Raw genomic sequence first — 26,700 nt, forward strand, 5'->3', positions numbered from 1 at the left:
TTATTTATTAATTTGTGTTATCTTTATGACCGGCACCATCGGAGGCTCCTCCCCCCTCCAGAGGGTGCCGCTTGGTTGGATGACACACGTCGCATGCACGTCTCTTCAAGGGGAGTGGACATGGGGCGGGGGGGTGCAGAAACCCGGATCACGATGCGTCAAAAGGGTTAAAAAATACGAGCGTGACTGTGGGTCCTGTGCATGTGCGTAGTGCATCACGCAGTTTTGCTCACGCTGCATGCACAGTGGCAGATGACGGTCAGGGGGTGGGGGGCATACTCCTGATGAGCAGACTACCCCCCAATAGTCCAGATAATGATCAGCGGAGGCTTCATATGAGGGCTGAGCCTCATAAAGCTACGACCAGAGCAGTACAACATGTAATCTCACTTGAAATTTGCACTGAACCGAGCATTTGATTGTTTATACGTCATTTAGGAAACGCCTTTATCGTATGTGTTTTCACTGAATATGTGCACAGGCAGATTTTTAAGAACATGCATGTAACATAGTGTAAAAGTGTAAATCATCAATCCGCTGCATGATAGTAGTAAAAACCATCCGTGCAGAAAAGCGCCCTGTCAGACGCGGCGGACGTGCTTGCGTCACTTGACGTACGCGGAAGTGAGGCCACGTCGTCAACAGGGAGGAGTGGAGGAACCGGAGAAACGGGAAGCTGAGCATTCGGAGCCCTGCAACACTTCTCTGTAAGTAAGTGAATTAAAAAGAAAACTCCAATGCTACTTGTTTACTTTGAGCAGCATTCAGCTCCACTTTGTCATGCGCATCGATATGTTATTGTTATTTTTAGCAGGCGACAGACTGCAGCTGCAGTTTGCTGTAAACATCTTGCCCTCGTCTTGTCTCCTTGTTGTTTTGACATGCTGTACTCACTCGCTTGAGGATGATAAGTTAATTATTAACTTTGCTTGAACTGTAGTGTGTGTCTGTCTTTGCTGATTGGATGTCATCGATTTATCCCTGAAAGAAAGATGTATTTTCAGGAGCCATTTCTGTTTTGTTTATCTCAGGGTGAATGTGCTCTCAATATTTACAACACCTTTCACTTCCCAAGAACTTTTACTATAAACGTTATGATAACTTGCATGATTATATAATACTTTGAATGTCTATTCTGTCTCAAAATAATACCATTAATCTGAAAAGGAAATTGTATTCACTTTGGTTAATATACATGTTCAGCACTACTGGCACTGGATGACTTCTGATAAGGATTACGAAATCACGTCAGATAACCCTGGGTTGGTCAATAATACGATATCAATAATTATCCCAGTATAACTATCATCGTTAGCAATATAGCTATGACAATATAACTAAAGTCCATGATATTTCTCTATATTGCGCATGCATTCCGTTAGCACTGTAAGGAGGTTACTCGTGTAAAGTCTTTTGTTGTTTATCAAACAACAAACCCTTCACTCAGATTATTGGCCATATCGCCCAACCCAACAAATAACCTGGACAAAATCATGTGACCTAGTTTCTTTTGACAAATTACAACTTGTTGAAAACCTTCGATCAAGATCCCTACAGTTTTGCTAAAAGATAAAGGTGTTTCCTCCACCACCGCCTGCTCTGTGTTTCACGTCTGTTATCATGTATTTCAGTCATGGCCGAGTACCTGAAAGTATCACAGCTGTCCAGTCAGCACAAGAAGCCTGTAGGGTTGGTTTTGCAATATGGCACCGCCGGCTTCAGGACCAACGCCGAACTGCTGGACCACATCATGTTCAGGATGGGACTTCTGGCCACGCTCCGCTCCAAGAAGACCAAGGTCACCATTGGAGTGATGGTCACTGCATCTCACAACCCAGAGGTGGCGTTAAATTAAATTTGATCAAAAATAAATTATTGGTGCATTCTTAATTACAATTTACAGTTATATTCTCATCCATTTAAACATTTCTTCAAACACATCATAATCACGATGCGTAGGAGGACAATGGGGTGAAGCTGATCGACCCCATGGGAGAGATGGTGACAGCGGCGTGGGAGGGCTATGCCACACAGCTGGCCAACGCAGAGCAGGACGATTTACTCACTGCTTTGAAAGACATTATAGAGAAAGAGTCCATAAACATGAGCCAGGGAGCAAATGTGTTTGTGGGCAAAGACACCAGGTAAAATGTTTTTCAGATTTGTTGAGTACTTTTTAATTTGATGATATCTAGCAGTAAATAAGGGCTTTTAAGTTCTACTACACCTAGAGACATACATTTTTCAAATCTTCTATAAAGTTTTTGCCAAACAATTAAAAAATAACTGCACTGGTGCACATGATAGTTTCTCTTGTTTGACTTGACTTTTATAAAAAGAGGGAAAATATTCGTTCTTCTTTATAATATCATATTAATCCTACAGATTGTCCTCTGGGTCTGCACAGCTAAACCTGCATTTAATATTTGGATTAATCCTCCTCATTCAAATTCAATATTTGCCCTTGAATTACAGGAGCAGTAGTGCCGCTCTTTCGCAGGCAGTTCTGGATGGAGTGAGCGCTCTCGATGGTCAAAGCAAAGGTAAGGTTAATTAAACTATTAGAATATTGTCATTTACACTTATTTCATTGTTTACTTTGCTTTGATTAATTTCTCATCTTTTTCTCTTCTCACCTCCTTTCTCACCTTTTCTGTGGTCTGATTCTCTCCATCTCTCCCATCAGACTACGGTTTGGTGACCACTCCGCAGCTCCACTACATGGTTTGCTGTACGAACACACAGGGGAAATATGGAGATGCCACCGTGGAAGGATACTACCACAAACTGTGCCAGGCCTTCATTCAGCTCACTAAGAATGTAAGAAAATAGGGCAGGTCTTGTGTTTTCTGACTTTATTAGATAATCCGCTTTTTTTTTTTTGCTCAACAAGCAATCGCTCCTTTCATCCTTCCCTTCATCTTATCCTGTTTGGTAGGCATCCAACTGCACTGATGACCAGAAGCACCTCTCTGTGGATGGCGCTAATGGCATTGGTGCCCTTAAGGTGCGAGAGATGGAGAGTCGCCTGAAGAGGGAGCTGCAGATTTCTCTCTTCAACGACGGCAGCAAGGGAAAACTCAACCACCAATGTGGAGCCGATTTTGTCAAAGTGCAGCAAAAACCTCCAACAGGTAAAACAAGGACTTAGAGTCGGCCGTTAGTGTAGAGACAGGTCAGGAAAGTTTTTTAATGAACATCATCTATTGATCCAGCAAAACAGTGACAGAACATTTGATCAACTACTATCAACTGCGAAGTATGATACCTACCTGATGTGACAGGAAAAACTAGATCAAGACGCATGTTTAATGATTTTATTTCCTAGAAGTCCAACGACACCCTCTACTCGTACCAATATCCGTCTCTACCAGTGTAGTTTACCAATGCAATGTCCTCGAATGGGCTGTTTGCTCGGTTTGTGGTGATGCTGGTTTTAGCTTTCTTTCTGAATTTTTAAAAGTGACCTGCAATAATTGAGCCGTGGTGAGTGAAGATCGACTGCAGGACCGATGAATCTAGTTTTGGCCTCAAACTCATACGACATTTTCATCTAGACTTATCTACCCACTAGTGTAAATATCTGTCACAGTTTTTCTGAATTCACCACGTCTTTTGAAGGTTTAACGATTAACACGGGGGAGCGTGGTTGTTCCTTCGACGGCGACGCAGACCGAATCGTTTATTACTACACAGACTCTGAGGGACAGTTTCACCTGCTGGATGGAGACAAGATCGCTACTCTCATCAGCACTTACCTCAAAGAGCTGCTCACACAGGTACCCTCTCATATAACAAACATTTAAACAATAAACAGGCCCAGAGACGCAAACTCTTCACAAGTAATTTTTTCTCTGTGGATGAACAGGCTGGTTTAGACTTGAAGATAGCAGTGGTCCAAACCGCTTACGCTAACGGCAGCTCGACACACTATCTCGAGAACACTATGAAGGTGAGAAAACAAAAACACGCTCCCACACACACACAAGCTGCATTACTGCTTTTTCCATTTTTCAAGTTGGTGCTCATATATGCCGCTGTCACCCTCTGTAGTTAATAGTAAAATGTGCTAAAACCGGAGTGAAGCACCTTCATCATGCAGCCCAGGAGTTTGACATTGGCGTGTACTTTGAGGCCAATGGTCACGGAACTGTGAGTTTATCAGACACACAAACAACAGCTCTAATAATCCACAATCTAGCATCTATGGTTCTAGTGAATCTAGTAACATTATGTGTTGGGTTTAGGTGTTGTTCAGTAAAGCAGCTGAAGAGAAGATCCAGCATCTCACTGAGGACCCCAACACCAACGACGAGAGGAAGAGAGCAGCCCTCCTGCTGCAGAGCACTATTAACGTCATTAACCAGGTAGACACACACACACACGAACACACACACACACACACAAACACACATATATATATATATATATTAACGTTATTTGTGTTTATTTCTTTCTAAGACTGTAGGTGATGCGATTTCTGACATGCTGCTGATCGAAGCCATATTAGCCATCAAGGGTATGACCGTCCAGCAGTGGGACGCGATCTACAGTGACCTGCCAAACAGGCAGCTTAAAGTCAAGGTACTCATGTTTTCAATGTATTACCATGTTCAATATTTCTGATAGTTAATCATAAACTAAATACCCTAAACGGAAATTGCTTTTCTTTGCCCTTCTCAAAGTGTGACGTTAACTGCAGAACAGGCCTTGACTTTTACAGAAAATATATAAAAAGGAATGGATTTATTTTGTCGTAACAAGAAGTTGTTTTGTTGTGTAGTTCCCTGTTTTATGAGTAGTCCTCACTTCTTTCCATTCTTGTATCAACATGTCCCCTCCAGAATTTCTTCTGACTGATTTTTCAATGCAGTATTCAAAGTAACTGTCCTTAACAAGACCATTGTAGTCAAGAAGAAGTGCTTGGGTTTGATACAGTATCCCTGCTAGGCTTTCAGTGTCTGGTGCGTGTATCTCTTTTGCTGTTTTATATAAATGTGTTACTCTCTGTACCAGTTCCACACTGTAGTACACTGTATATGTATCTGTATTTGTATATGTTTTACTTTGTTTTTCTTCTGCAGGTGTCCGACCGCAGAGTGATAGACACGACGGACGCAGAGAGGCGGGCAGTGAGCCCCGCCGGGCTGCAGGAGGCCATTGACAGTTTAGTGAAGAAATACAAACAGGCCCGTTCCTTTGTGCGACCCTCCGGCACTGAGGATGTGGTCAGAGTTTATGCTGAGGCAGAAACACAGGTGAGGAATCTACATCCTGTTTGGGAGATCTTTGTGTCCTTGACTAAAAACTGATGGGCGTGTATTGTGTGTAGTGATATATACATATTCCGTGTGTTTTTCAGGAGAGTACCGATGCCCTCGCACATGAAGTCAGCCTCGCTGTTTATCGTCTGGCGGGGGGAGTGGGAGATGAACCCAAACCATTGCACTAGACACACACCTACACCCATCAGCCACAAGATTGATAGGTATAGATATTGATCCACGTTTTAATTAAGGTGCTTTTTGAAAGGAGTCTCAGTTGATAATGTTTTTATAAAGCTGTGATATATCAACACAATCTTATTTGGTGAGGTGCCAAATTATTTTGTACTGCAGATTGCACTTGGTAATTCACTTTACTCTCTTTTTAGTTGACTGTAATCATTAAAGTGGGAAACACTGGTGGAGACAATGAAGGGATTATATGCAACTTTAGGTAAAACACTTGACTTGTTATTGTATCTCCAGCAGGCAACGATGTGCCTAATTGTGGGTTTCTATGTAAGCTAATATAAATCATCAAGTTAACAATATATATATATATATATATATTACGGAATTAACACTTGTTGTCTTTTACAAACAAATTCAGAAGGTTGTCGAGAGAGTTTCAGTTAACCTTTGGTTATAGCCTCCTAATAAATCTAATCTTTCTGAATGATTGCTCTGAGTTCTTTGCTTTTTAAAACAGTGAAAACATGTTTACATGGGGGATGGGGGGTTATCAGCTCCTTTTAATGTTTCTGTGAGCAGATTGTGCTGCTTTAGGCCAAATAAACTATGGAAAATTAAAAGAAAGAAGTGTGTACCTGTGTGATTCTTCTCTTTCGCAGGACACACAGGAAATATTTGTATTTTGTCAGACTCAAGTTATTTCTCTACTCTGTTATTTCAAATGAAAACCACAACTATGCTTGCTTGCAGTTTATTTTGTTACTTTCCAAGACGTGTTCCCATCACACAGGAGGGTTAAAATGAGCAGAGGCGGGTAGAGGCTGAAAGAGTTAAGAGCAGGTGGAGCATCAGAGTGACAGGACACAGTGTAAAGTCTCAATGGAAGATAAACACAACCAATAAACGGGCATTGCAACATCCTGTTGGAGTTGGAATTCCTTTCACTGCAATACAGTGTGTTTGTTGTGGTGAACAGCAAAGTCAGCAGGTGGGACTTGGATCATTCTTCATCTGTTTCATCGGCTGCTCCAGAAATGATGAAGGTGCGCTCCTGTCTGTCGCTCTCGTACGTCTCATCATCTGTCTTAACTGTTCTGGGAAAAAAGGGAAAAGGGTAAAAGAAAAAGATTAAGAAAGTTTGACTGTACCATTTGGCCATTTCAGGGTATGATCGTACACTATCACAGTTGTTTGTTTTTTATTTTTGTGTCCCAATCCTACCTGATGAGAACTGTCTTCCTCTCAGACATCTCTGTGGCCTGATCCCCTAAGCCACCATCTGTCTGGGTGTCCGATGAGACCACCTCCACTCGTGGTCTGCTAGCGTCTATTGGCTTCTCAGACCCGCTGCTGCTCTTGTCACTGGGGACTTCATCCAGCTTTGAAATCATTGCTTTTGGATCTGGGCCTGAGGCCTCTTGCATACTAACACTAGAAGTTAGGCACAGGCCCCCAGTCAGGGACAGGTTACGAACCATGGTGCTCAGACGGCTGTCCTCCCCTTCAATCAGCTTCCTGCCAAATAGATAGTGACGTTATATAACCCTGATAAAGAAGGATATATAGATAATTCTCTATCACTAAAAACTTAAATTTATGCCAATGTTTGGTACACCTGTAGGTGGTGATCTCGATCTCCAGAGCCATCTTTACATTCAGCAGTTCCTGATATTCCCTCAGCAGCATAGCTATCTTCTCCTTCGTCATAGTCTGATCCAATTTAACAGATTCTATACGCTCCTGTTGCATAAACAAATTCATTTTAAGGTGGTTCAGGCGTCATGATGACCACATATTTAAATGTATGGATAGGAATGAAATGGTTACTTCATCCTACCTCTAAATCCTCCTCCTCCTTTTTGTATTTCGCAGCTGCATCACGGATCTGAGCCTCCAAATACTCATTCCTTGTCTTCATTGCTTCCAGTTCACGCTCCTTGTTGAGGAGCTAAACTCACACGAATACATGCAGTTTTTTTAGGCTGGGAAAGGACAGTGCCAGACACAAACCAGAACAGAAAATCAGACTCACATCCTTCTTACAGCCTGCGATTTCCTCTCTCACGCTGCGAACACTCTGAACATGTTTGGTGGTGGCGTTGGTCAGGTCCTGAAACTTTGTCTTGTACCAGGTATCCATTTCCTGTGGAGGAACGAACAAGATCAGCAGGTTAATAAATTAAAATATCTCTGTGATTTTTACATGGGCCAGAGACATCGTAGTTTTTCTAGAAATCCCTTTGGCTGAGCGTGTTTTAGGACTTTTGGCGTAGAAAGTGCACTGATACATGATAAACACCAAATCCTCAAAAGTCTGAAAATATTGCAACTTCACTGTTGCACCATACCTGCAGGTTTTTGGCTGCGATGCTGTCGTACTGAGACTGAATCTGTCTCAGAGCAGAGGAGAGGTCTGGGAGTCCAAAGGAGATGTCCACCCTGGAGTTTGCCGAGTAGATCTGCTGCATGAGTTCCTCAATTTCCTTTCAGTGCATCATAAACAACAAATACAACCAGAGTAAAAAGAAAAGCAATGAACACTGCAATAAAACACTGTGATTTCTGTATTTAGGGCCCGAGAGGCACTGACAGACAGTCAAATGAAATGGCTTTTTGAGGGCTTTAACATGCTCAAATTCTGGCTTAATTCATTTTTTTATTTTTAATTTTATTTACCTCCTGCGCAGAAGTGGACCATGCAAAGACACTAAATCATTTAAATGTGCCCCTTACTCAATCAGGAACTGTATATGGATGTTGGACATAGAATCGACCCTTGTTTGTAAGTCGTGGCCCCTGTATGGCCCCCGATTTAGAAAAATTCTAGATCCGCCACTGGGCTTAGATTACAAAAGAATGTAAAATAGAATGGTGGTTCATATATCATTTCACAAGAAATAAAACAGAGACATTTTAAAGAATAGCTCGGAGGAGGGTTCACCCCACACTACAGGCTCGTCAGAGCTTCCCCCTTCAGCTTCACACCACACTCATAAATACCGTGAGCATGGTCTTACTCACTCGATCCATCAACAAGAACTTGATTTGAATGTAATCTGTCATTGCAATAATTACCAGCCCATTAAACCAGTAATGACAAAACTGAAATCATGCCAGTCACCAGACACTGACTCATACACAGTTCATGGACAGACTCGTACCTCCTTGTGAATTCTCTGCAGGAAGGCCAGCTCGGTCTCCAGGTTCTCCAGGTGCTTCTCCAGAGTGATCCGGGCTGAGGTGGCTTTATCCACATCCTGGGACACAACATGAGGATTTGATGGTTAAGTAAAATAAAAAATAAATTGTTCTGTTGAATTACAGCTTCACCCTCAACTGTGTCTTACTGGACGTAGTGAATCGATGTCGTGCTCCGTCTTTTTCCTGGCCTCCACAGCTTCGTCATATTTGGCCTTCAGCCGGTCCAACTGGCCCAGCATTGCATCCTTGGCTGCCACAGACATGTCCTGTAATAGAGCAGAAACACACCAGTCAAACTGTTGTTAAAATGAACAGAAAGTTGAGTGGAGAGGAGCACCAAAGAGACATCTGAACAAAGCATGATCAGCATCAGCCTCACTCACTCTCTGATTTCTCATCTGGGCAGCCTCCCTGTTGAATTCCTTCAGCTGAGACTCATACAGCTGCCTGAGGCCCGAAGGGCGGAGGTGGCGACCCTTCAGGGTCTCGATCTCAACGTCCAGCAGATTGTTTTGGGACTCCAGCGTTCGCACCTCAAGGGGGGAATAACAAACAGGCAAACGTCATCATCACAAGTTGGAGGCTCAGCAGCTATATTATTCATCCTTTTACTGCTTTAGATAATTTCCGTGGCAGTAGTAGTTGTAAAAGGACAAAATTCAGTCAGATTTCAAAATTCAAGTGCCAAGACAAGACAGGGATAACCAAGCAAATCCATGTGTCTGAGATGTTTTGCTGAGACTGTCAGTATAAAATTGTGTCTATGTATCTGACGAGTGGCCTCTTGCCTTTTCAATGTAAGCCGCTAGGCGATCATTGAGGGCCACCATCTCCTGCCTCTCATTGGTTCGAGTCGCCATAAAGGCCTGGTTCTCTGCTGCAGCCGCATCCAGGTCCAGTTTTGGTCCGAGCCCAATGGACATACCAAAGCACAGCGCTCCCAAACTGGCACTGCTGCAGACAGGAGCAGAAGAAATATCCAACACATTATTCATTGTTTTGATTTAATAAATTTGTTCTATTTCAAAAAAGGTTGATCAATCTATAAGATGCTTAATATTCATGGGAGAAGCCGAGTGTGAAAGACAACCTGTGAAAGTTTGGACTACTGTTAAGCATATGGTGGCCTGCTTAGAGAAGACCCGCTCCCGATGTAAATCTAGAGCATTTAAGTATGAAGGGCACATTTTTGGGTAAAGAATACAACAATTCATACAACTTAGATAAACACAACGGTGAAAACATCACTAGGATTATATTATATTTCACTTTTAGATCCCTTATACCTAAATCTTACACACTGAACCTTATTTGTAATAAAATGTGAATACCGTGTAGAGTTTAAATAGTACAGATGACCTACCTGGTCATGCGGGTCTTATTGGAGAGGGCCCTGCGCCCCACCGCCCCTCCACTCCGGGTGAAGCTGACGGACCGGTGGCGGGTGTCCCTGCGGGTGGGAGAGGGACTGGACACCCGGAGGTGTTGGACAGACGAGGCGGCCAAGGTGCCCTCAAAGTGACGGCGGTATGAGGACATCCTCTCTGGACTGCGGCTCATGTTGACCTCTGGCTGTAGCTGTTGAAACTTCAAGAGGACTAATCTGGTCACTCACACCTTGGGCCTGTGGTGGGGTCTTTATATCCTCCGCAGCCCCACCCTCAGCACCGCAGAGGAATGTTGAACCTCCCTAACCCCAGCGTGAGCGTCGCCACAAACATTTATCACAGTTACGCCAAGAAATTAATTTATTAAAGGTGGCTTATGAAGGAATTTTATATAAATGTGAAATCCTCTCCACATGATGTCATGCCGTACTTTTAAACTCCAATATATGACTGTACATTTACTCATAATGTTGAAGTGGGTGTTTTGCTCTTATAGTTTCATTCAATAGCACATCCATCAGTTTGTCAGTACACCCACCCTTCAAACCACTCATCTGTCCCTCTATCCATTTATGAAACACCGACAAACACATTTCCGTTTTTTACATAACATAATTATAATTGTGTTTTTAATTTATTTAGGAACAAGTCAAACATGAATTAAAACCTTTTTATAAGGAGGGTGCGGAAATAAAATTCCGGAACCCTTCCACTGAGATTCCGGACACGTTTCACTGTTGCTCCAGTGTCAGCTCAGCTCTTTTCCGGTGGTGTTCACTTTCTTTGTCGGAAAGAAACAATCATTAAAAAAGTGTTTTCCTCCGCCGCGGCTGCTGCAACATGGCGGGAAACTTCTGGCAAAGTTCTCATTAGTACGTTTTTACCGAAAACCTCACGCGCTACGTTTTTATCTCGCCTGTCGTCATGTTTGTTGTGAGGCCTAGCTGTGTGTGTGTTCGGAAGCGATGGCTAGCTGCTTGCTTTGAACTCCTCCTGTTGTTATTTTAATCACACAAACAGAAAGAAAAACACTTTTATCTTAGTGTTTACAATGCTCCACAGATTATCTCCCCGTTTAGCTTCCATGCTACGCGATAGCAGCATGTTTGGCTAGCACAGCGGTATCGATAGTGATGCTGTTGTGCTACCCGCTAACTCGGCTGCTCACGGGTTAGTGAAGTGATGAATAAAAAGAGATGTATGTTTATTTTGTCTTGTACAGTTTGCAGTGGGTTCTGGATAAACAGGACCTGATGAAGGAGCGCCAGAAGGACCTGAAGTTTCTCACAGAGGAGGAGTACTGGAAACTGCAGATCTTCTTTGCCAATGGTACATGGTTATCTTTGTTTACAATAATGTCTTGAGGTAACTAGCTCAGGATTGGTGATATGGTTCACACAGAAGTGACAATCACGTGTAGTAGATGCTGTGCTGTTAACATTTAAAGGTAGAATGACTTTGACATATTCTTCCATCTCTCTCAGTGATCCAGGCTTTAGGGGAACACCTGAAGCTGAGGCAGCAGGTGATCGCCACAGCAACTGTCTATTTCAAACGCTTCTATGCCAGGTAAGAGAGAGGAGGAGCTAACTATCTAATATCTCAATCTTACAATATGTATTCATCATGGCGTTATGTGAAATATGATGATGTCGGTATGCCCAAATATTATATCACGAATCAATGTCATTTATTGATGATGAATATCGCATTATTACTTCTGTTAAGTTTAAGGCTGATTTTTGCTCCTGAGGGAAGGTTGTTGATTCAAACGCTTGACTGACAATCACATGATAAATAGCAATTAATCTGATGCAGATCAATGGTGTGTTAAGCCTCCTCAATGTGCTTGCCAAATGCATAAGCATTATATTATAATGCATTTTACTTTTCTGACATTGCTATTGATGAAAACTAGTGATAATTATTCATATTGTTTTATTTTTCAGCCCTAGTTTGATGTTGTCTGTTCAGTCTTCAGAGCATCTAGAGGGTAACATTATGTAAACATTGTGAACAACATCATTTGATTGGTCTTTGCTCACATCAAACATAATATCCCTAAGGGCTTTATATACCATTATATACTTATAAGGATGCAAGTCATCATTACCTGTATTAACTTTTCCCTCTGATAAATCCAGATTAATGGTAAAATGTCTAACAGAATCAAAAATGCATCACCATATTACCCTCTGTAATATAACATTATTGATATTACCTTAGCCCCAGTCAAAAGCTTGTAGGCACTTTGCCATTCCTCTTTATGTGAATGTATTGTTGCTGTTGAAGTCCAGTGAGATCTTGTCTCAGTTTGTATTTAAGACTTTCTTCATGGGATCCATCCTATAAGTCGATAAAAATTCATCTGTTCTTGTATGCAGGTATTCCCTGAAAAGCATAGACCCAGTGCTCATGGCGCCTACTTGTGTTTTCCTTGCTTCCAAAGTTGAGGTATGTGTTGATAGTAAGGCTACAATTTTATGCTTTTAAGTTTAGCTGTATTTAGCCTAATAATTGATGCTCCTTTCAGGAATTTGGAGTTGTATCCAATACCAGGTTAATATCTGCAGCCACATCTGTGTGTAAGTAGTAACAAGTATATTTTATAACACATCTCTTCAGATCTGGTAAAATTTGTTTTTCACTGAAATGGAAATATTATAATGTTCTTTTGTTTTGTTTTTTATGGAACAGTAAAGACTAGATTTTCCTACGCCTTCCCAAAGGAGTTTCCTTACAGAATGAATCATGTGAGTAAAACCTCTTTGTAGCAGGTTGCAATTTTGGGGATTTAGTTGTTATCAGGAGCGAGTCACTCTAAATGCAATGTGTAGCTATTCACTAAATGATATTCATTTAACAGGAAAAATACAAGATGATGGTAAAGTTACCACCATGTCAGCAGTTTTGATAACACAATGACAAAGAATTGTGCCTAATTAGTGTGCAAATGTCTGTTTGGTTTGAAGGGCCGACATCTCACTTATTCATGATTGGGTGAGGGTGGGGCTTGAGTGGAGGTCAGGGTTAAAACAAAGATAATAGATGGTTTCGTAGACTGTAGACTTCAAAACAAGGTTTAGTGCGGACACACTAAAACAGAAACAAACTACAAGGGCACATACCTCCGCCAAGGCTAACGCCCTATGTCACAATGTCAAAGACAGTGAATAAGAATCTTCTCTGTATCTGCTCCAAATCTTAATGGGTTTGTCCTTGGCCTGTATCCCACCCTTCCACCAACTTTCAACAAAATTGGTTCAGTAGTAAATATCCATATCTTAATGGATGTCTATGCTAGTTGTTTTGTTTGCTTGAATCCTCGGCAGGGCTATTTATGCACTGGTGTGCTACATTACAGCATACCAGCACAGTGTTGCCACGCTGGTGTCTATCATTATGTGAGATTCCATTGCTAATGTTCGCAGTCAAGTGATAAAACCTCTGATGCTTCGACCGTGACCCCCCACGTACAAGTGTGTGCATAAATCTGCTCTGCGCAGCAACTCTCACTTTGGTGCCAAGCGCAGGATTTTATTTATTAAGAATATCTACCCCAAGTTGCCAGGACGTCACTGGGCCTGTCCTGACACGCTGCCTGTCCAGAAAGCTGTTTAAATTATTATTTATAGAGAGCCACCATGCTGTGATACAAGGAGGGGCCGGCTCATATAGTAGAGAATGAGTTAGCGCAGTGCTGCAACTCCTGAACATAATATTTCATGTCCACTCTGCAGATATTGTTGAAGCAAACACTGGTAGCAATCAGATTTGCAAAGGCCAATTCCACTTGGATAGACACAATAGTACTCTGTATAGGATTTTTTGTGTCTCTTTTTGTAATTAGATGGTGACATTGATCTTGGAATTTCACGTATTTCTAGTGTCTATCTGACCAGTGTGATCCATGTTCCTTTATCTTCTTACTCAAGTTCAGAAAACAGGTGTCATACACATAGAATATTGTGGAATTTTTTCTGTAAGAACCAATGCGGGTGTTGATGCGCTGTAAACAACAATGTTTCAGCAGCAGAACTCAGACATCATGTCCTGTCTCATCTCTACAACTTTCCTGAATGTTCCACAAATGTCCCTGTTGTTGTGAAGAACTGTCCCAGAAAATCCCCTGTTGCATTCTTCCTTTGTCCAGATGCACTTTTCCAGACCTCTTACAAAGCTCAGCTTATGTGACACAACATCACAGCAGTTGGTTGCATAATATTATGTTTATCTGTATTGCAAAATATGAAAGAAACATGAAAAAACAGTTAAATGTTCCTCGTACATTTTTAACATTGTTTAACTAGTCTGAAAATACTAATTTATTTTGTGTCTTTACAGATATTGGAATGTGAGTTCTACCTTCTGGAGTTGATGGTGAGTAGAAAAAGATTTCTACCTTTGCTCCCGAGTTTGTGTTCACCACTGATCACTGATGTAACTTCCTGTTTCAGGACTGCTGCCTGATCGTGTACCACCCGTACAGACCGCTGCTGCAGTATGTGCAGGATATGGGACAGGAGGACATGCTGCTGCCTCTGGCCTGGTACGACACTCTCTGTGGTCATTGATCTGTTGCTGTAGCAATGTCTTTATCTGGAAAAAGATTCAATTCAAAAAGTGCTACATGAACTCACTGTGCTGCCGTGTTTCTGCACCAGGCGAATAGTGAATGACACGTACAGGACTGATCTGTGTCTGCTCTACCCCCCCTTCATGATCGCCCTGGGTAAGATCTGTCCCCTTGCATTTCTCATTGCTGCTGTGTAACATAGTTACCGACTTGAAATTGGTGTTATCAGATGCAGTATGATCAGATGTTCTTCCTCTCTGCACACAGCCTGTCTGCATGTTGCCTGTGTGGTCCAGCAGAAAGATGCCAGGCAGTGGTTTGCTGAGCTCTCTGTTGACATGGACAAAGTAAGACTCGCCTCTGTTGTAGAGTGGGAATGTTAAATATTTTTTAACATAGCCTTTTAATGATGATGAGCTTTCTGTCTTTACTGAGTTGATTGGGTTCATTTCATCTGTATTTTTGCACGTCTCTGCAAAGCTTGCGGATACAGATGAATGAGCAGCACCACTGGAAATAGGGGGTGGGCAGTAGAGACAATAGTTCAACAAAGATGTAACATTTAGTTGACCTGTGTTTTCTGTCAAGATCTTGGAGATCATCCGTGTGATTCTGAAGCTCTACGACCAGTGGAAGAACTTTGATGACAGGAAGGAAATAGCTGCTGTGCTCAACAAGATGCCTAAACCCAAACCTCCTCCTAACAGGTAAATCCAATGTGGCTCTGTACGTCACATCTATTGTTATATAGAGTACATGTATATTTTATTTTATTTAGTATGGCCAGATAGAGGTGGATATCCGACTGAGCCTGATAGGTTTGCAATATAACAGTAAATAAACCGTTAGTAAACAGCATAAAGCTGAATTTACCTGGTTTCATGTTGGATCGGAACTAATTGTAATGTTTTTTTCTACCCATAACCCGAAATGTTATTTTTACTGTAGAAATTTGTTTAAATTCAGGCATGCTAATGACTCTAAACTTTTTTGGTTCCACGTCGCTGCAGTTATGTTTCATGACACTTCCATGTCTCTCTCTCTCTCTCTCTCTCTCTCTCTCTCTCTCTGTGTTGTCTGCAGCGAGAGCGACCAGAGCTCCAACGGGAACCAAAGCAACTCTTACAGCCAGTCTTAGCGCGGGTCTGCGTTTCCACAGGCATCGATAGGTTTGATGTCGAGAGGGGCGGACCTTCTTTTTTAAACAAAAAATGTCACACAGCACAAACTTTTCAATGTCCGTTTGGAAAAATCACTGATCGAGATGCCCCCTCATCTTCAGCGGACACCCGTGACAGGCCGTGCTCCTCTGCTGCCGACTTGATATAAACTGAAACTGATGAACATTTTGTGGGAGGGGGAGGCCACGAATATGGGGCTTTAAACTTTGTCATTTTGATGATCCTGACGTCCTTGAATAGCCCAGGAGAGCGAGTCCTTTCATACGCTGCCCCCCTGGGATAAGAGAAACAAAACTTGATCACTTGTACTGTGTTTGTGAGTGTCTGTGTGAGTGTGTGTAGAACACGTCAGCGGCCAGTCTGTGTGGGTTTTCATTCCTCAGGGACTATAGTGCAGTAGTCTTCTCTGTAAATGTATTGGATCCTGTGCTGTTGGATCTGATTGGATATCACCCTGTGCAACTGTGGTGTGATTGGACGACCCTGTGCTTCGATGGTCGATTGTGAAAATCCCCAAAGCGGCTCGTCTTAGACTTTACTGTTTTGAATCATGATGGCTCCATCTCTTTCCTCCCTTTTGTAAATAGCTTTGTAATCCTTTTATTTGATCTCTGTCGTGTCTTTGCCTTATTAAGGACACTTTAATGGAAATCATGTGGCGGTTTAAATTCGGGTTTGCGCTTCCGATGAAAGTGTCCCAATTCATTTCACCATCATGATTCACTTATTAAAGCTGATTATTTGTATTGTAAGTAATTGTCCCTTTATTCTGCTCTAGCTGTAGAACTCTTGTAAAGCGATCTTTTTTTGTTTATGTTTAGCCCAGGCTTTTTCGGGGGGGATAAATCAAATTACAATCGTTTTAGATTTGTCTATAAACTTTGGGTTTTACATTTTCATTTTTAATTTACCTTATGCCATTTATTTAATCACTGAGTTGTGGCAGTGTGTGTGTGTGTGTGTGCGTGCCTGCCTGTATATGTGAGTGTGTGGCTGCGCTTGGAACAAGGTGCTCGAAAGCCTAACAAAACACAAGCTGCTGCTCACAGAGGAAAACCCTTTATAACTGCACATTGTAAAATGTAATTTAGGATTCAAGTATTAATTTGATTCGCTGTCATTCTTTCTCCTGTTTACTTGTCCCACATTAACGGGGATATCCACATCTTGTTAAAGGCCACTCCCATGTAACTACTGAGGAGACAGAAGTGACACAGAGAATCCTTGAAGAGAGTTCGATCCCGCCTTCATCTGACATTTCCCTCCCCTGCGGCATCCTCCATCTGTTACATGAGTGTTCTTGTGAATGGGCAATAACAAATTTAAAAGGGCTCAACCCAACTAAAATAATACTCCTATTTAAATTTTTCCCCAAACTAGTTTTACTTGAAAGTCTTATGTTGGATCATATTTTGAGGATCAATTATGATAATAAAATGTAAGATGTTATGAATTAAAAGCTGTTCACTGCTGTTATTCAAGCTCTTATGTCATGCTCGTACAATATGTAATGGACTTTGGAGAATCTTCCAGGATGTTGTGCGCAATGTCACTTCAACACAGTGGCTGTGGTAGGACCCCTAGTGGTCAACTCAAAGAATGTTTCATAACAGTTTTCACATGAAAAGCCTCAACTTTTAATAACCAAAAACCATGAGGTAAAGTAGAAAGATTACTCCATTTAAATTAAATTTTTTTCCCTCAGCTAGGATTTAAGTGAAATGGTTGAATAACATCAGAGGATGTATTTACCAGTAGCTGCTTCTAGGTGTTTGTACTATGGGGTGCTGCCGTTCCCTCGTGACGTCACTTCAGCTGCATGAAGCAAACAGACAGCAGCGGAAAAAATAATACGACACACGGTCTCCTTCAAAATAAAACCTGTAACGTTCACAGTGAATGGAGAAACCAAAGCACTAGCCTGTGATAAATACGTGCAAAATCCCGGACGACATTAGACTACAGTAGGAGAAGTACAATAAAACTGGGGGACGAGACAGCATACATTAATGTGAATAGCAATAAATAATCAAAATAAATGATGTTCCTTGAAATATGAGTAATTTTTCCTGCATATGCTGTGGTGTGATATGGTTTTTCAAGAATGTCAGTGTCTGTGTGACTATTACACTCCTCTATTGCTAAACTACAAATATATTTTTCACTCATGTAAATGTTTGTTTGTCTGTTCAAATATTAGTTGTAAATGAGATCAGCATTATTAATAAGAAAAGGTTTCATAGTGAGGCGCTGCTGGGAGTTGAACCCAGGATCTCCTGTTTACTAGACAGGCGCTTTGACCAGCTAAGCCACAGCACCTTGGTGTAAGTTCTTCTATATCTGTTTGTGCACAAGATGACACAAAAATAACAGAACGGATTATCCTGAAACTGCATGAATGTGGTATGGGTGAGGAAAGAACTCATTGAATTTGTAAGAGAATCCAGAGCAGGGGACTTTATTTAACATTTTGAATTAGCGTGTTTTATAATGCCTTTCACTATTTCCCCAGAGAATAACTTCTCCAGAGAATAACTTCTCTGGGGAATGTGCCTGATTTTATCTTGATGGATAAAATCAGGCACATTTAGGGAACTAAAATCAGCGAGTGTTTGAGATTTAAATTACATTTAAAGGACTGTTAGGGGTACACACTCAAAGTGCGATCGTAGTTCCTTATATTTCCCCAGTGTAAATGTTTGTTGTTTTAATTAGTACAATAGAGTAATAGAGTTTTGCTACATCTGAGGTACTGCTGGGATTTGAACCCAGGATCTCCTCTTTACTAGACAGGCACTTTGACCAACTAAGCCACAGCACCTCAATGATGGGTGTGGGATTAGTAATAGTAGTTTGTGTATTGGTTTGATTGCTAGTTTGATTTTAGGTCCAATTACACAAAAATAACGAGGTAGATTACCATGAAACCTGGTGGAAGGTTGTGGTTTTGGTCAGGGAAGAACCTATTCAATTTTAATGCAGATCTGGACCAAGGGGCAGATCCTTTTCTAACTTTGTGAGATAATAAGTGTTTCAACATTTTCACTGTCTTCTCAGAGAAATATCGATCCTGATGAATAAAATCAGGGGACTTAGGAAACTAATATCAATGAGTGCATGAGGTTTGGTTTAGCTCAAATTAGTTTACAGAGCTGTCGGGCGAAAGCACTTGAGGTGCCATTGTCGTTCCTTATATTTCACCAATGTAAATATTTGTATACTTCAATAAGTACGTCGAGGCACTGCTGGGATTTGAACCCAGGATCTCCTGTTTACTAGACAGGCGCTTTGACCAACTAAGCCACAGCACCTTCATGATGAATGATGCATTAGTGGTACTATTTGTATTGGTTTAATTGCTAGTTTGATTTTAGGTTGAATTACACAAAACTAACGAGGTAGATCACCATGAACACTGGTGGAAGGTTGTGGTTTTGGTCAGGGAGGAATCCATTCAATTTTTGATGCAGATCTGAATCAAGGGGCAAATTCTTTTCAAACATTGTGAGATAATGTGTGAGATAAGTGTTTCAACATTTTCACTGTCTTCTGAGAGAAAAATCGATTCTGACGAATAAAATCAGGCACACTTAGGGAACTAAAGTCAGCGAGTATCAGAGATTTGATGCAGCTTGATTACATTTAAAGGACTGTTAGGGGCACACACTCAAAGTGCCATAGTAGTGCCTTATATTTCAACCATGGTGCAATTGCGTATAGCGTAATTGTTTGAGTGCTTTAATATGTACATTTTATAATTAAAATAGGTGTTACAAAAGAATTGTCTGTATCTGAGGCACTGCTGGGATTTGAACCCAGGATCTCCTGTTTACTAGACAGGCGCTTTGACCAACTAAGCCACAGCACCTTATTATAAGGGCAACGTTAGAATTAGTATCTCAGCATATAAGTAAGTATTTATATAAATGTGTGTATATAAATTAGCTATATATATCCATCTGTCTATCTATTGTTTATTTATTTATTATGAATTGATGCATTTATTGTTTTCTTTACCATAAAGCAGTTTGTATTGTATCTAATACAAACTCTGAATAGGACATCGTGTACTTATTTAATTTGGCATTTTCTCCATGATGTTGCAGAACAGGACCTTTACACCCACTTTTATTTTGTAGGCTGTGACCGGAACCTGCGTGTTTCCCTTCGTGTGACTTAACGGTGAGAGCGGCGGAAGGGAGGCCACAACCAGCGAGCTCCAAGCGGGCTGCGGAGGATGTCGACCCCGCTGCGGGGACAAGCCCCGGGCGAGACGCTAGTGTCCGGCCGGCCGCCGCTCACCCCGTCGCCCCTCACCCGCGGCCCCCGGCGCCCATGAAGCCGCGGCCGATGACTCCCCGAGCAGCTGGCGTGAGGCGGAAAGTGGCCGGAGACAGAGAGTATGTACTGGCGCGTCGGGTTCGCCTGGACGCGGTCGTGTGTGGTTGATCTCGGCCAGAACCAGAGCTTCTTCTGCGGCCCATTGGGCACCGGCGAGGAGCTGTCGTTTTATGGGTGCATCATCGCCTTCCCCCTGCAGGACCACAGCGGGATCATGTCCGCTCTGGGCTCGGACTCGTGGTGGAGGAAGACGCTGTATCTGACCGGAGGGGCTCTGCTCGCTGCCGCTGCCTATCTGCTGCACGAACTGCTGTCCATCAGGTACCGAGGCTGAGAGAGGAGGCTGCGGAGCATCAGCACTGCCAGGCCGCTGCAAACTAACTCACCAGCCGCCGTGCTAATATTATTCACATTTCAGCCATCCTCTGCTGTCTTTTCACCGGGGGGCTGATATTACTTAATCTGCTCAGGGTGGGAGGGGTAATGAGAGGAGTCAGTGGAGAATAAGGAATCGTGAGGGAAAGGGTTGTGATGTAACCCCCTCCCCCCCCCTCCCAACATTCTTCTTACAAAAACACACCAGGAGATCCACACCTTTATTGGCTTATTTAACTTTAATTATTAATGATGAGAGCCTCCTATTGCAAAGATTTTTTTGATCTAGTTGGATTTAAAAAAGCACCTTCAAACGATAATAGCTCATCCTACATGTTGTTTGTTGGTGATGTGTGTGGGCCTATTACACACAGCTCCCACGTCACGTGAATGGACATAGACCGAGACCACAGGTCACTTTCAGTGTATTTCAAGGACGAGGTGACACCACATATATGGATTCACCTTTAGTCTGCTTTATTTTCCGGTTTTCAATCGTTCAGAAATCCCGTCACATCCTCTGATGTGAACAGTCAAACGTTAAAGCCCAAACACACCATTGCAGTGGCAGCTGTGACGGGATATAGCTTGTAGGAGTCTGTAAATCTTCATTCATTACAATTGATTGTGTATTGGCAGGAAGCAGGACTGACCTAGTCTGTTGTCGTCTGTAATCTCGGGTTTCGTGCCGGCCAGGCTCTCAGCTTGCCCCGTTTACATAGAAGGACACTTCACAGTCCGCATGGATGACACATCTATGGTCTCTTAAGGGAGTAACACGAAAAAAGACCTTTTGCAAATTTATTTCTCGTAACAAAGCAGAATTGTGTTACTGGAAATGTAGATTTTTAGACGTTTATGGTTTAAAAACAGGTTTGTTGTGCAGTGAAATATTCGTTCAGATGCATGGTTTTGTCCAGTCTAATGTTAAACATTGCATCTCTCTCTCTTTATACATCTCCTTATCTAAATAGGTTCCATTTTACGACACCCTCCTCCCTTAAGTAGCGTTGCATCCGTCAAATTATCCCTACACAGCCTCGGCAGGCTTTCAGCACCACAGACGAATAGACAGCTCCTCTGTAGCCGAGCGTCTCAAACGTGATGCACGTGAACGCACCACAACCTTTCAGAAGGAGTCGGCCTGTGCGATCTTTACACTGCAGTTTCCTCCTCGGCCCAGTGTCCATGGCCCCGGGGCCGACAGTCACTCAGGGGCCAGTTAAAAGGGCCCCTGCTGCAGATCATTTCATTGATCCAATCAATCACAGCTACTTGGTTGGTCTTGTGATAGACAGAGTAGAATGAAATGGAAAGAGAATAGAATAGAATAGAAAGCCTTTATTGTCCAAATGAAATGATATGACATGTGAGGTCCTTCATTTATATATGGCAAGATTTTTTAAACCCTGATTTAAATCTAATGTTAACCTTAATTTTGTCTGAACATGAATTGATAAAAACTGAAATGGGTTCTTAGATAGATAAGCGTTCAGCCCTTAACACACACAGTTACTTGCTTTGGACATCTAGGAGTAATCAATGTTAACATTGATTTACTCCATGGAGAGTTAACCTTATGTCTTGTTTTAATCAAATTTATTTATTTTGGGGACATGAGGAAAAAAAACTGCCTATTGCTGCCGTTCGACTTCTCATCAGTGAAAAGGTTTTTTATAAATCAGCTGCCACAATTTACAGAGAGGCGCCAAAACTCCAACATTTATGTTTAGTACCTGATTCAGTGAGGTGCACACTTCATGTCAATATTTGTTTACTGTTTGCTCTATAGCTTTGAGCAGAGCCACATATCGTTGATTATATTTTCTTGACGTTCAGTCTTTTTCCTTTTCGCTTCCACAGAAAGGAAGAAGAGCTGGACTCTAAAGATGCCATCATACTCCACCAGTTTGCCAGGCCCCAAAGTGGCGTTCCGTCCCTGTCCCCTTTCTGCCTTAAAATGGAGACCTACCTTCGCATGGTTGACCTACCCTACCAGGTAAAGAAAAAAAAAATATGGTTTTTAACCGCATTACAAGTCTCTATCGATCTAATTATTATGTAATTGACCAGATTCTTAACCCAAAACCAACCACTTTCTCTTTTCTGCATTTTTTCCTCTTCCCCTCTACCATTGTTTTCCTCCCTCTTCTTCTTCCCCTGTTCGTCTCCTGCAGAACTACTTTGACGGGAAGCTTTCGCCGCAGGGTAAGATGCCGTGGCTCGAGTACAACCAGGAGCAGGTGTTTGGCTCGGAGTTCATCATGGACTTCCTGGAGGAGAGGCTGGGCGTGAACCTCAACAAGAGCCTGACACCGCAGGAGAAGGCCATGTCCCGCGCCATCACCAAAATGGTGGAGGAACATTTCTACTGGTAGGGGCCTGTGGGTTTGCCGTTGATGTTGTTGTTGTCCTATGTTATTTCCTTCTATGGAGTGTTATAGCATTTTAAGCGAAAGACATTCTTGTGTTTTTCCTCCTTCTTCTTCATCCTCCTCTTCCTCCTGTACAAATGCATGTGTATATTTTTTGTCCCAGGACCATAGCTTACTGTCAGTGGGTGGACAACCTGGAGGAGACCCAGAAGATGCTGTCGGTGAGCGGACCGCTGAGTGACCTACTCAAGTGGATCCTGAGTCACCTGACCGGCGGGATCGTCAAGAGGGAGATGTACGGCCACGGGATCGGGCGCTTTTCAAAGGATGAGGTTTACGCCCTGATGGAGAAGGACATGCGCACCCTCGCCACTATTCTAGGTGAAGAATCAAGATGCCATTTTTTAAAACTTATAAATCATAACACTTATCATTTATGGAGTAAGAATCTTGTATAATATATTTGTAAGAGTTATTATGATCCACTGGGGCAATTCAGCTCTCTTAAATCAAAATATAAACACAAGTGTGCAGCACAGAAGGAATTTATGAAGTACTTATGAGTCCACTTTGTAAAAAGAGATTGTTCCACCTAGAAGCAGCTCGACACATTTATTAGTTTTTCAGTGTGTGCCTAGAGAGCCACAACCTAGACAACATCTTGTTTGTGGTTCAGTGGCTGCAGAGAAGGAAATAATAGCTCAGTACTGACCTCCTGTGGTGAAATGTAACATTGCAGTCTAAAAACCTGTTGTTTGGCCACAATAAGAAGTGCTTGCTAAGGTTCATGTTTAACAAACCTAAAGGCATCATCTAATCTTTGATGTGTCTTATTTTGTGGCTTGAAGTTTTGTTTCAATGTCCATTCAACATCTTTAAAAATACAGCAGGATGTGAGGAAAATCATGTTTATGCAATTATTCTTTTTGCGTGTGTGTTGATAAATCTGACGTGTTTTTTTTCCCCCAGGTGATAAGAAGTACCTCATGGGCTCGCGTCTTTCCACAGTAGACGCTGCAGTGTTCAGTCACCTGGCTCCTGCTATGTGGACACTACCGGGAACACGTCCGGAGCAGCTAATCAAAGGTGAGCTCTATGTTACAGTTTTAACATCGGTCAATAGATGGTTTATGGTGAGGTGTGAACCTCTTGAACCTGTTGTAAATTTGTATTCACCCTTAGGTCCGCACCTACTCTGTGCTTTGTTCAATATAATTAATGGTTGCCTCTTTTATAATCACAACTTCCCGTTTTGGACAAGTTTACTTTATTATTATCTCCACATTGTGATACAGGAAGGAAAAACTGATTGAAGGGTAATGTGAAAGAAAAAGGATGAGTCACTCAAACAAGCATGTTTTTCTTTAGCCATATCAGTTTGTAATTAATAAATAATGAAACTTGATTACTTTCTATCTAGTAGGCTCTTTAATTATTATAGAGGTATATTTTTATTAGAAGATGGAACCAGAGATTGTGTCATTTAAGACATTTTTGAAAAGTGACTTACAAACTCAATCACTTGCCAACATTTTTGCCATTTATTTGTCTGCAAAATGACAAATCAATTAACTGGTGTTTTACTCACCGACTCTATTCTCTGTCCTGTTCAGGCGAGCTGATCAACCTGGCCATGTACTGTGAGCGTATCCGCCGGCGCTTCTGGCCCGAGTGGTTCGTGGACCTGGAGGACTTCTACTACAGCGACACCACCGAGGGCAGCGACTCGCACTCCAAACTCCCTGACCTGGGCCTCTACTCCTGCACGGACACGTTCCAGGAAGACACAAAAACACACACTTCCCCCGCCCCCACTCCACAGGACGCCCCGTCGCCGTCCCCGGACAGCGACCCCACAGGCTGCTCGCTTTATGACTCTGACATGGACACAGAGTGCTCCGAGATGGACCAGCTCAAGTGTTGACAACACTTACACGGCTACATGCGCGCACACCACAGGAGGGCGCTGCTTCCCACCTGCAGTAAGGCCCCCCCCTACCTCTTAGAACAGTGAATAACTGGGGAGTGTTTCTGGTGTGGAGAAATCGAGGATGTACAGGTTTAACTGTAGTGGAGGAATGATCGCTATAGAGGGAAAGGGAGTGAAGGATAGTTTAAAAAGTCAGAGATGGACGGAAGAAAAAAGGGAGGCAGCTGTTAAAGGAAAGGAGAAGCGATTCAGAAAATGATTGAGAAGTAATAAAAACCAGGAGTGAATGACGCTGCTGCTGAGAAACTCCTCCACGTGGTCGACATCATCTGCAGTCACAACCTGTCATCCCGTTGCTGTAACCTGTGTGTGGCCCCCTCCTCCCCCGTAGCAACTTGCACCGCCCGGCCTTGTGTGAGTTTTCGACCGAACCGAACCCTCAAACGCCTTGTACCCGATATGTCGTCCACTTGTAGGCACCTGTACAGGATTCACGTGAACCAAGACGAGTCAGTGTAAATATACAAAAGGATCTGATTGGATTCTCAGATTTAATAGATAGAATATTTAATTCTATATGAGTATAAATAGTATAGATAGCTTGCAAATATAAAAACCATCCCCTCTGTGATATGGTGTAAATAATGTCTGTGTTTCCTCTGTGAAATCCATTTTGTGTTGGACACAAATTGTCTCGTGATAGTCTCCATGATTACCCACTCCGCTGGTCTAGGATCAGAACATGACCTCTCGTGTGTGTGTCCTTCTACACAACTGGGATATTACAGTCATTTCCGTTGGGCCATATTTAAAGAGTCTAGTTGTAGATAGTGGATATATTAGATTGTAAAGCACTTGAACATATTATTTTGTCTTATTAAGATGCTTATTTTGCCAAAAAAAACCAACAACAACCACATCCTTAGAATAATATGGCGACAAATAAGCTGTGTCTCAATTCAGCAGCAGCTGCATTCAGAGGACGTGGTCTGCACAGCGCAGGACACCCCCCTCCTTCATGGGCCTTGTAGACCGCCAAGCAACCCGTCACCAGCTCGTCCCGAGACAAGAGGAGAGAGTTTTAATATCACTTGCTTTGTCTTAACGTTTCGGTTTCATTGATGTGTGATACTCAAGCATTGCACCTCTCCTTGTCATTACCACATGGTTTGTCTCTGAATCGCAATGCATGCTGGGATAGGTTGAGCCAGGAGGGGTCCACTTGTTGGAGCCTTTGTTTGTTGTTTGCCGCATTTGTAGGAGCCTTCGAAATGGGACAGGCAGGTCGCGCCGCTTGACCCCTGAGTCGAGACACAGCTTTACTGTCATGCCCCTGTGTTGTTTGTCTTTCAGGACATTAGTCACGCAGACACTTACATGCATTAAGAGCGAGTCAAACAATCACGTAGGAACAGATAGATATATAAAATGAATGAAAGTGCATGGCTGGCGCGTCCCTTTACACTTCATGTGGATAGTTTTATCTGCATCTCTAAGCTGGCCTATCTGAGTTTGACGTCGTGAAGCAGTTTGGGTTTTTCCTAAATCAAAGATGTAGCCGATGGATCGTGAAAAACACTTTTTATTAAAGTTTTTTTGTGTCACTTGCTTCCCATTCCAAAAATGATGGATTGCTCAGAAAACGTTATGTAAAGCAATAAGAGAGAGAATCTGATGCTAGACTGCGTGGTAGGCGGCCTGTGCGATTGCGAGGTGCGGGTTCGATGTGTGTTTGTCATTCAGCAAATGCACGTGCCGCCATGTTGCATGTTCAGGCTGCTTGTGTGGACGCAAGCAAGGGGTTTGTTTCTGTTTTACTTCAATCCTGCAGGTGAATTGATTCAATTCAGCAAATGGAATAAAGTGGAAATTAACTG

General features: G+C 42.4%; 4 protein-coding genes and 4 non-coding genes across 9 annotated transcripts; 3 read left to right on the top strand and 5 right to left on the bottom strand.

Moving 5' to 3' along the window:
* The first annotated feature begins 628 nt into the window (after positions 1 to 628).
* Positions 629 to 6,083, top strand: pgm3 (phosphoglucomutase 3). Of its 2 annotated transcripts, none has more exons than XM_062411486.1 (13): positions 629 to 711; positions 1,632 to 1,840; positions 1,960 to 2,144; positions 2,476 to 2,543; positions 2,687 to 2,820; positions 2,939 to 3,134; positions 3,622 to 3,779; positions 3,869 to 3,952; positions 4,054 to 4,152; positions 4,248 to 4,367; positions 4,462 to 4,584; positions 5,085 to 5,258; positions 5,363 to 6,083. In XM_062411486.1, the coding sequence occupies exons 2-13, from the start codon at positions 1,634 to 1,636 to the stop codon at positions 5,450 to 5,452; spliced, it is 1,638 nt and encodes a 545-aa protein (XP_062267470.1). In that variant the 5' UTR covers positions 629 to 711; positions 1,632 to 1,633; the 3' UTR covers positions 5,453 to 6,083. The 2 variants fall into 2 exon arrangements, with proteins under 2 accessions (XP_062267470.1, XP_062267469.1); XM_062411485.1 differs by having other exon boundaries at positions 636 to 707.
* A 115-nt stretch (positions 6,084 to 6,198) lies between these two features.
* On the bottom strand, positions 6,199 to 10,378 carry ngs (notochord granular surface). Its single transcript, XM_062411487.1, is given in 12 exon segments — positions 6,199 to 6,550; positions 6,678 to 6,971; positions 7,072 to 7,196; positions 7,294 to 7,404; positions 7,489 to 7,599; positions 7,805 to 7,939; positions 8,618 to 8,713; positions 8,804 to 8,923; positions 9,041 to 9,190; positions 9,446 to 9,611; positions 10,021 to 10,267; positions 10,270 to 10,378. Coding segments are annotated over 12 exon segments (1,758 nt in total). The 3' UTR covers positions 6,199 to 6,456.
* A 402-nt stretch (positions 10,379 to 10,780) lies between these two features.
* On the top strand, positions 10,781 to 17,278 carry ccnc (cyclin C). The gene is made up of 12 exons (XM_062411767.1): positions 10,781 to 10,917; positions 11,268 to 11,374; positions 11,530 to 11,614; positions 12,430 to 12,499; positions 12,579 to 12,630; positions 12,743 to 12,798; positions 14,390 to 14,425; positions 14,503 to 14,594; positions 14,710 to 14,777; positions 14,889 to 14,968; positions 15,210 to 15,328; positions 15,705 to 17,278. Exons 1-12 carry the CDS (start codon positions 10,886 to 10,888, stop codon positions 15,757 to 15,759), a joined length of 852 nt encoding a protein of 283 aa, XP_062267751.1. The 5' UTR covers positions 10,781 to 10,885; the 3' UTR covers positions 15,760 to 17,278.
* A 769-nt stretch (positions 17,279 to 18,047) lies between these two features.
* On the bottom strand, positions 18,048 to 18,121 carry trnat-agu (transfer RNA threonine (anticodon AGU)). Its single transcript has one exon. It is a non-coding gene; the product is annotated as a tRNA-Thr (tRNA).
* A 428-nt stretch (positions 18,122 to 18,549) lies between these two features.
* Positions 18,550 to 18,623, bottom strand: trnat-agu (transfer RNA threonine (anticodon AGU)). Its single transcript has one exon. It is a non-coding gene; the product is annotated as a tRNA-Thr (tRNA).
* Positions 18,624 to 19,039: 416 nt separating this feature from the next.
* Positions 19,040 to 19,113, bottom strand: trnat-agu (transfer RNA threonine (anticodon AGU)). Its single transcript has one exon. It is a non-coding gene; the product is annotated as a tRNA-Thr (tRNA).
* A 483-nt stretch (positions 19,114 to 19,596) lies between these two features.
* Positions 19,597 to 19,670, bottom strand: trnat-agu (transfer RNA threonine (anticodon AGU)). Its single transcript has one exon. It is a non-coding gene; the product is annotated as a tRNA-Thr (tRNA).
* Positions 19,671 to 20,029: 359 nt separating this feature from the next.
* faxca (failed axon connections homolog, metaxin like GST domain containing a) lies at positions 20,030 to 26,407 on the top strand. The gene is made up of 6 exons (XM_062412132.1): positions 20,030 to 20,464; positions 22,382 to 22,517; positions 22,696 to 22,892; positions 23,057 to 23,274; positions 23,863 to 23,979; positions 24,507 to 26,407. Exons 1-6 carry the CDS (start codon positions 20,205 to 20,207, stop codon positions 24,815 to 24,817), a joined length of 1,239 nt encoding a protein of 412 aa, XP_062268116.1. The 5' UTR covers positions 20,030 to 20,204; the 3' UTR covers positions 24,818 to 26,407.
* The last annotated feature ends 293 nt before the right edge of the window (positions 26,408 to 26,700 follow it).

Source organism: Platichthys flesus, chromosome 18 (assembly GCF_949316205.1).
Source record: "Platichthys flesus chromosome 18, fPlaFle2.1, whole genome shotgun sequence".
In the NCBI taxonomy this organism is placed as follows: domain Eukaryota; kingdom Metazoa; phylum Chordata; class Actinopteri; order Pleuronectiformes; family Pleuronectidae; genus Platichthys; species Platichthys flesus.

Excerpts from the sequence above, each read along its gene's own strand:
- pgm3 (XM_062411486.1), top strand. The coding sequence starts at position 1,634 with ATGGCCGAGTACCTGAAAGTATCACAGCTGTCCAGTCAGCACAAGAAG. Across the intron at positions 2,145-2,475 it reads TTTGTGGGCAAAGACACCAG|GAGCAGTAGTGCCGCTCTTT; the intron begins GTAAAATGTTTT and ends CTTGAATTACAG. Across the intron at positions 3,780-3,868 it reads TCAAAGAGCTGCTCACACAG|GCTGGTTTAGACTTGAAGAT; the intron begins GTACCCTCTCAT and ends GTGGATGAACAG.
- ccnc (XM_062411767.1), top strand. The coding sequence starts at position 10,886 with ATGGCGGGAAACTTCTGGCAAAGTTCTCATTA. Across the intron at positions 11,375-11,529 it reads GCAGATCTTCTTTGCCAATG|TGATCCAGGCTTTAGGGGAA; the intron begins GTACATGGTTAT and ends CATCTCTCTCAG. Across the intron at positions 12,631-12,742 it reads ATCTGCAGCCACATCTGTGT|TAAAGACTAGATTTTCCTAC; the intron begins GTAAGTAGTAAC and ends TTTATGGAACAG.
- faxca (XM_062412132.1), top strand. The coding sequence starts at position 20,205 with ATGTACTGGCGCGTCGGGTTCGCCTGGACGCGGTCGTGTGTGGTTGAT. Across the intron at positions 20,465-22,381 it reads CACGAACTGCTGTCCATCAG|AAAGGAAGAAGAGCTGGACT; the intron begins GTACCGAGGCTG and ends TCGCTTCCACAG. Across the intron at positions 22,893-23,056 it reads GTGGAGGAACATTTCTACTG|GACCATAGCTTACTGTCAGT; the intron begins GTAGGGGCCTGT and ends TTTTTGTCCCAG.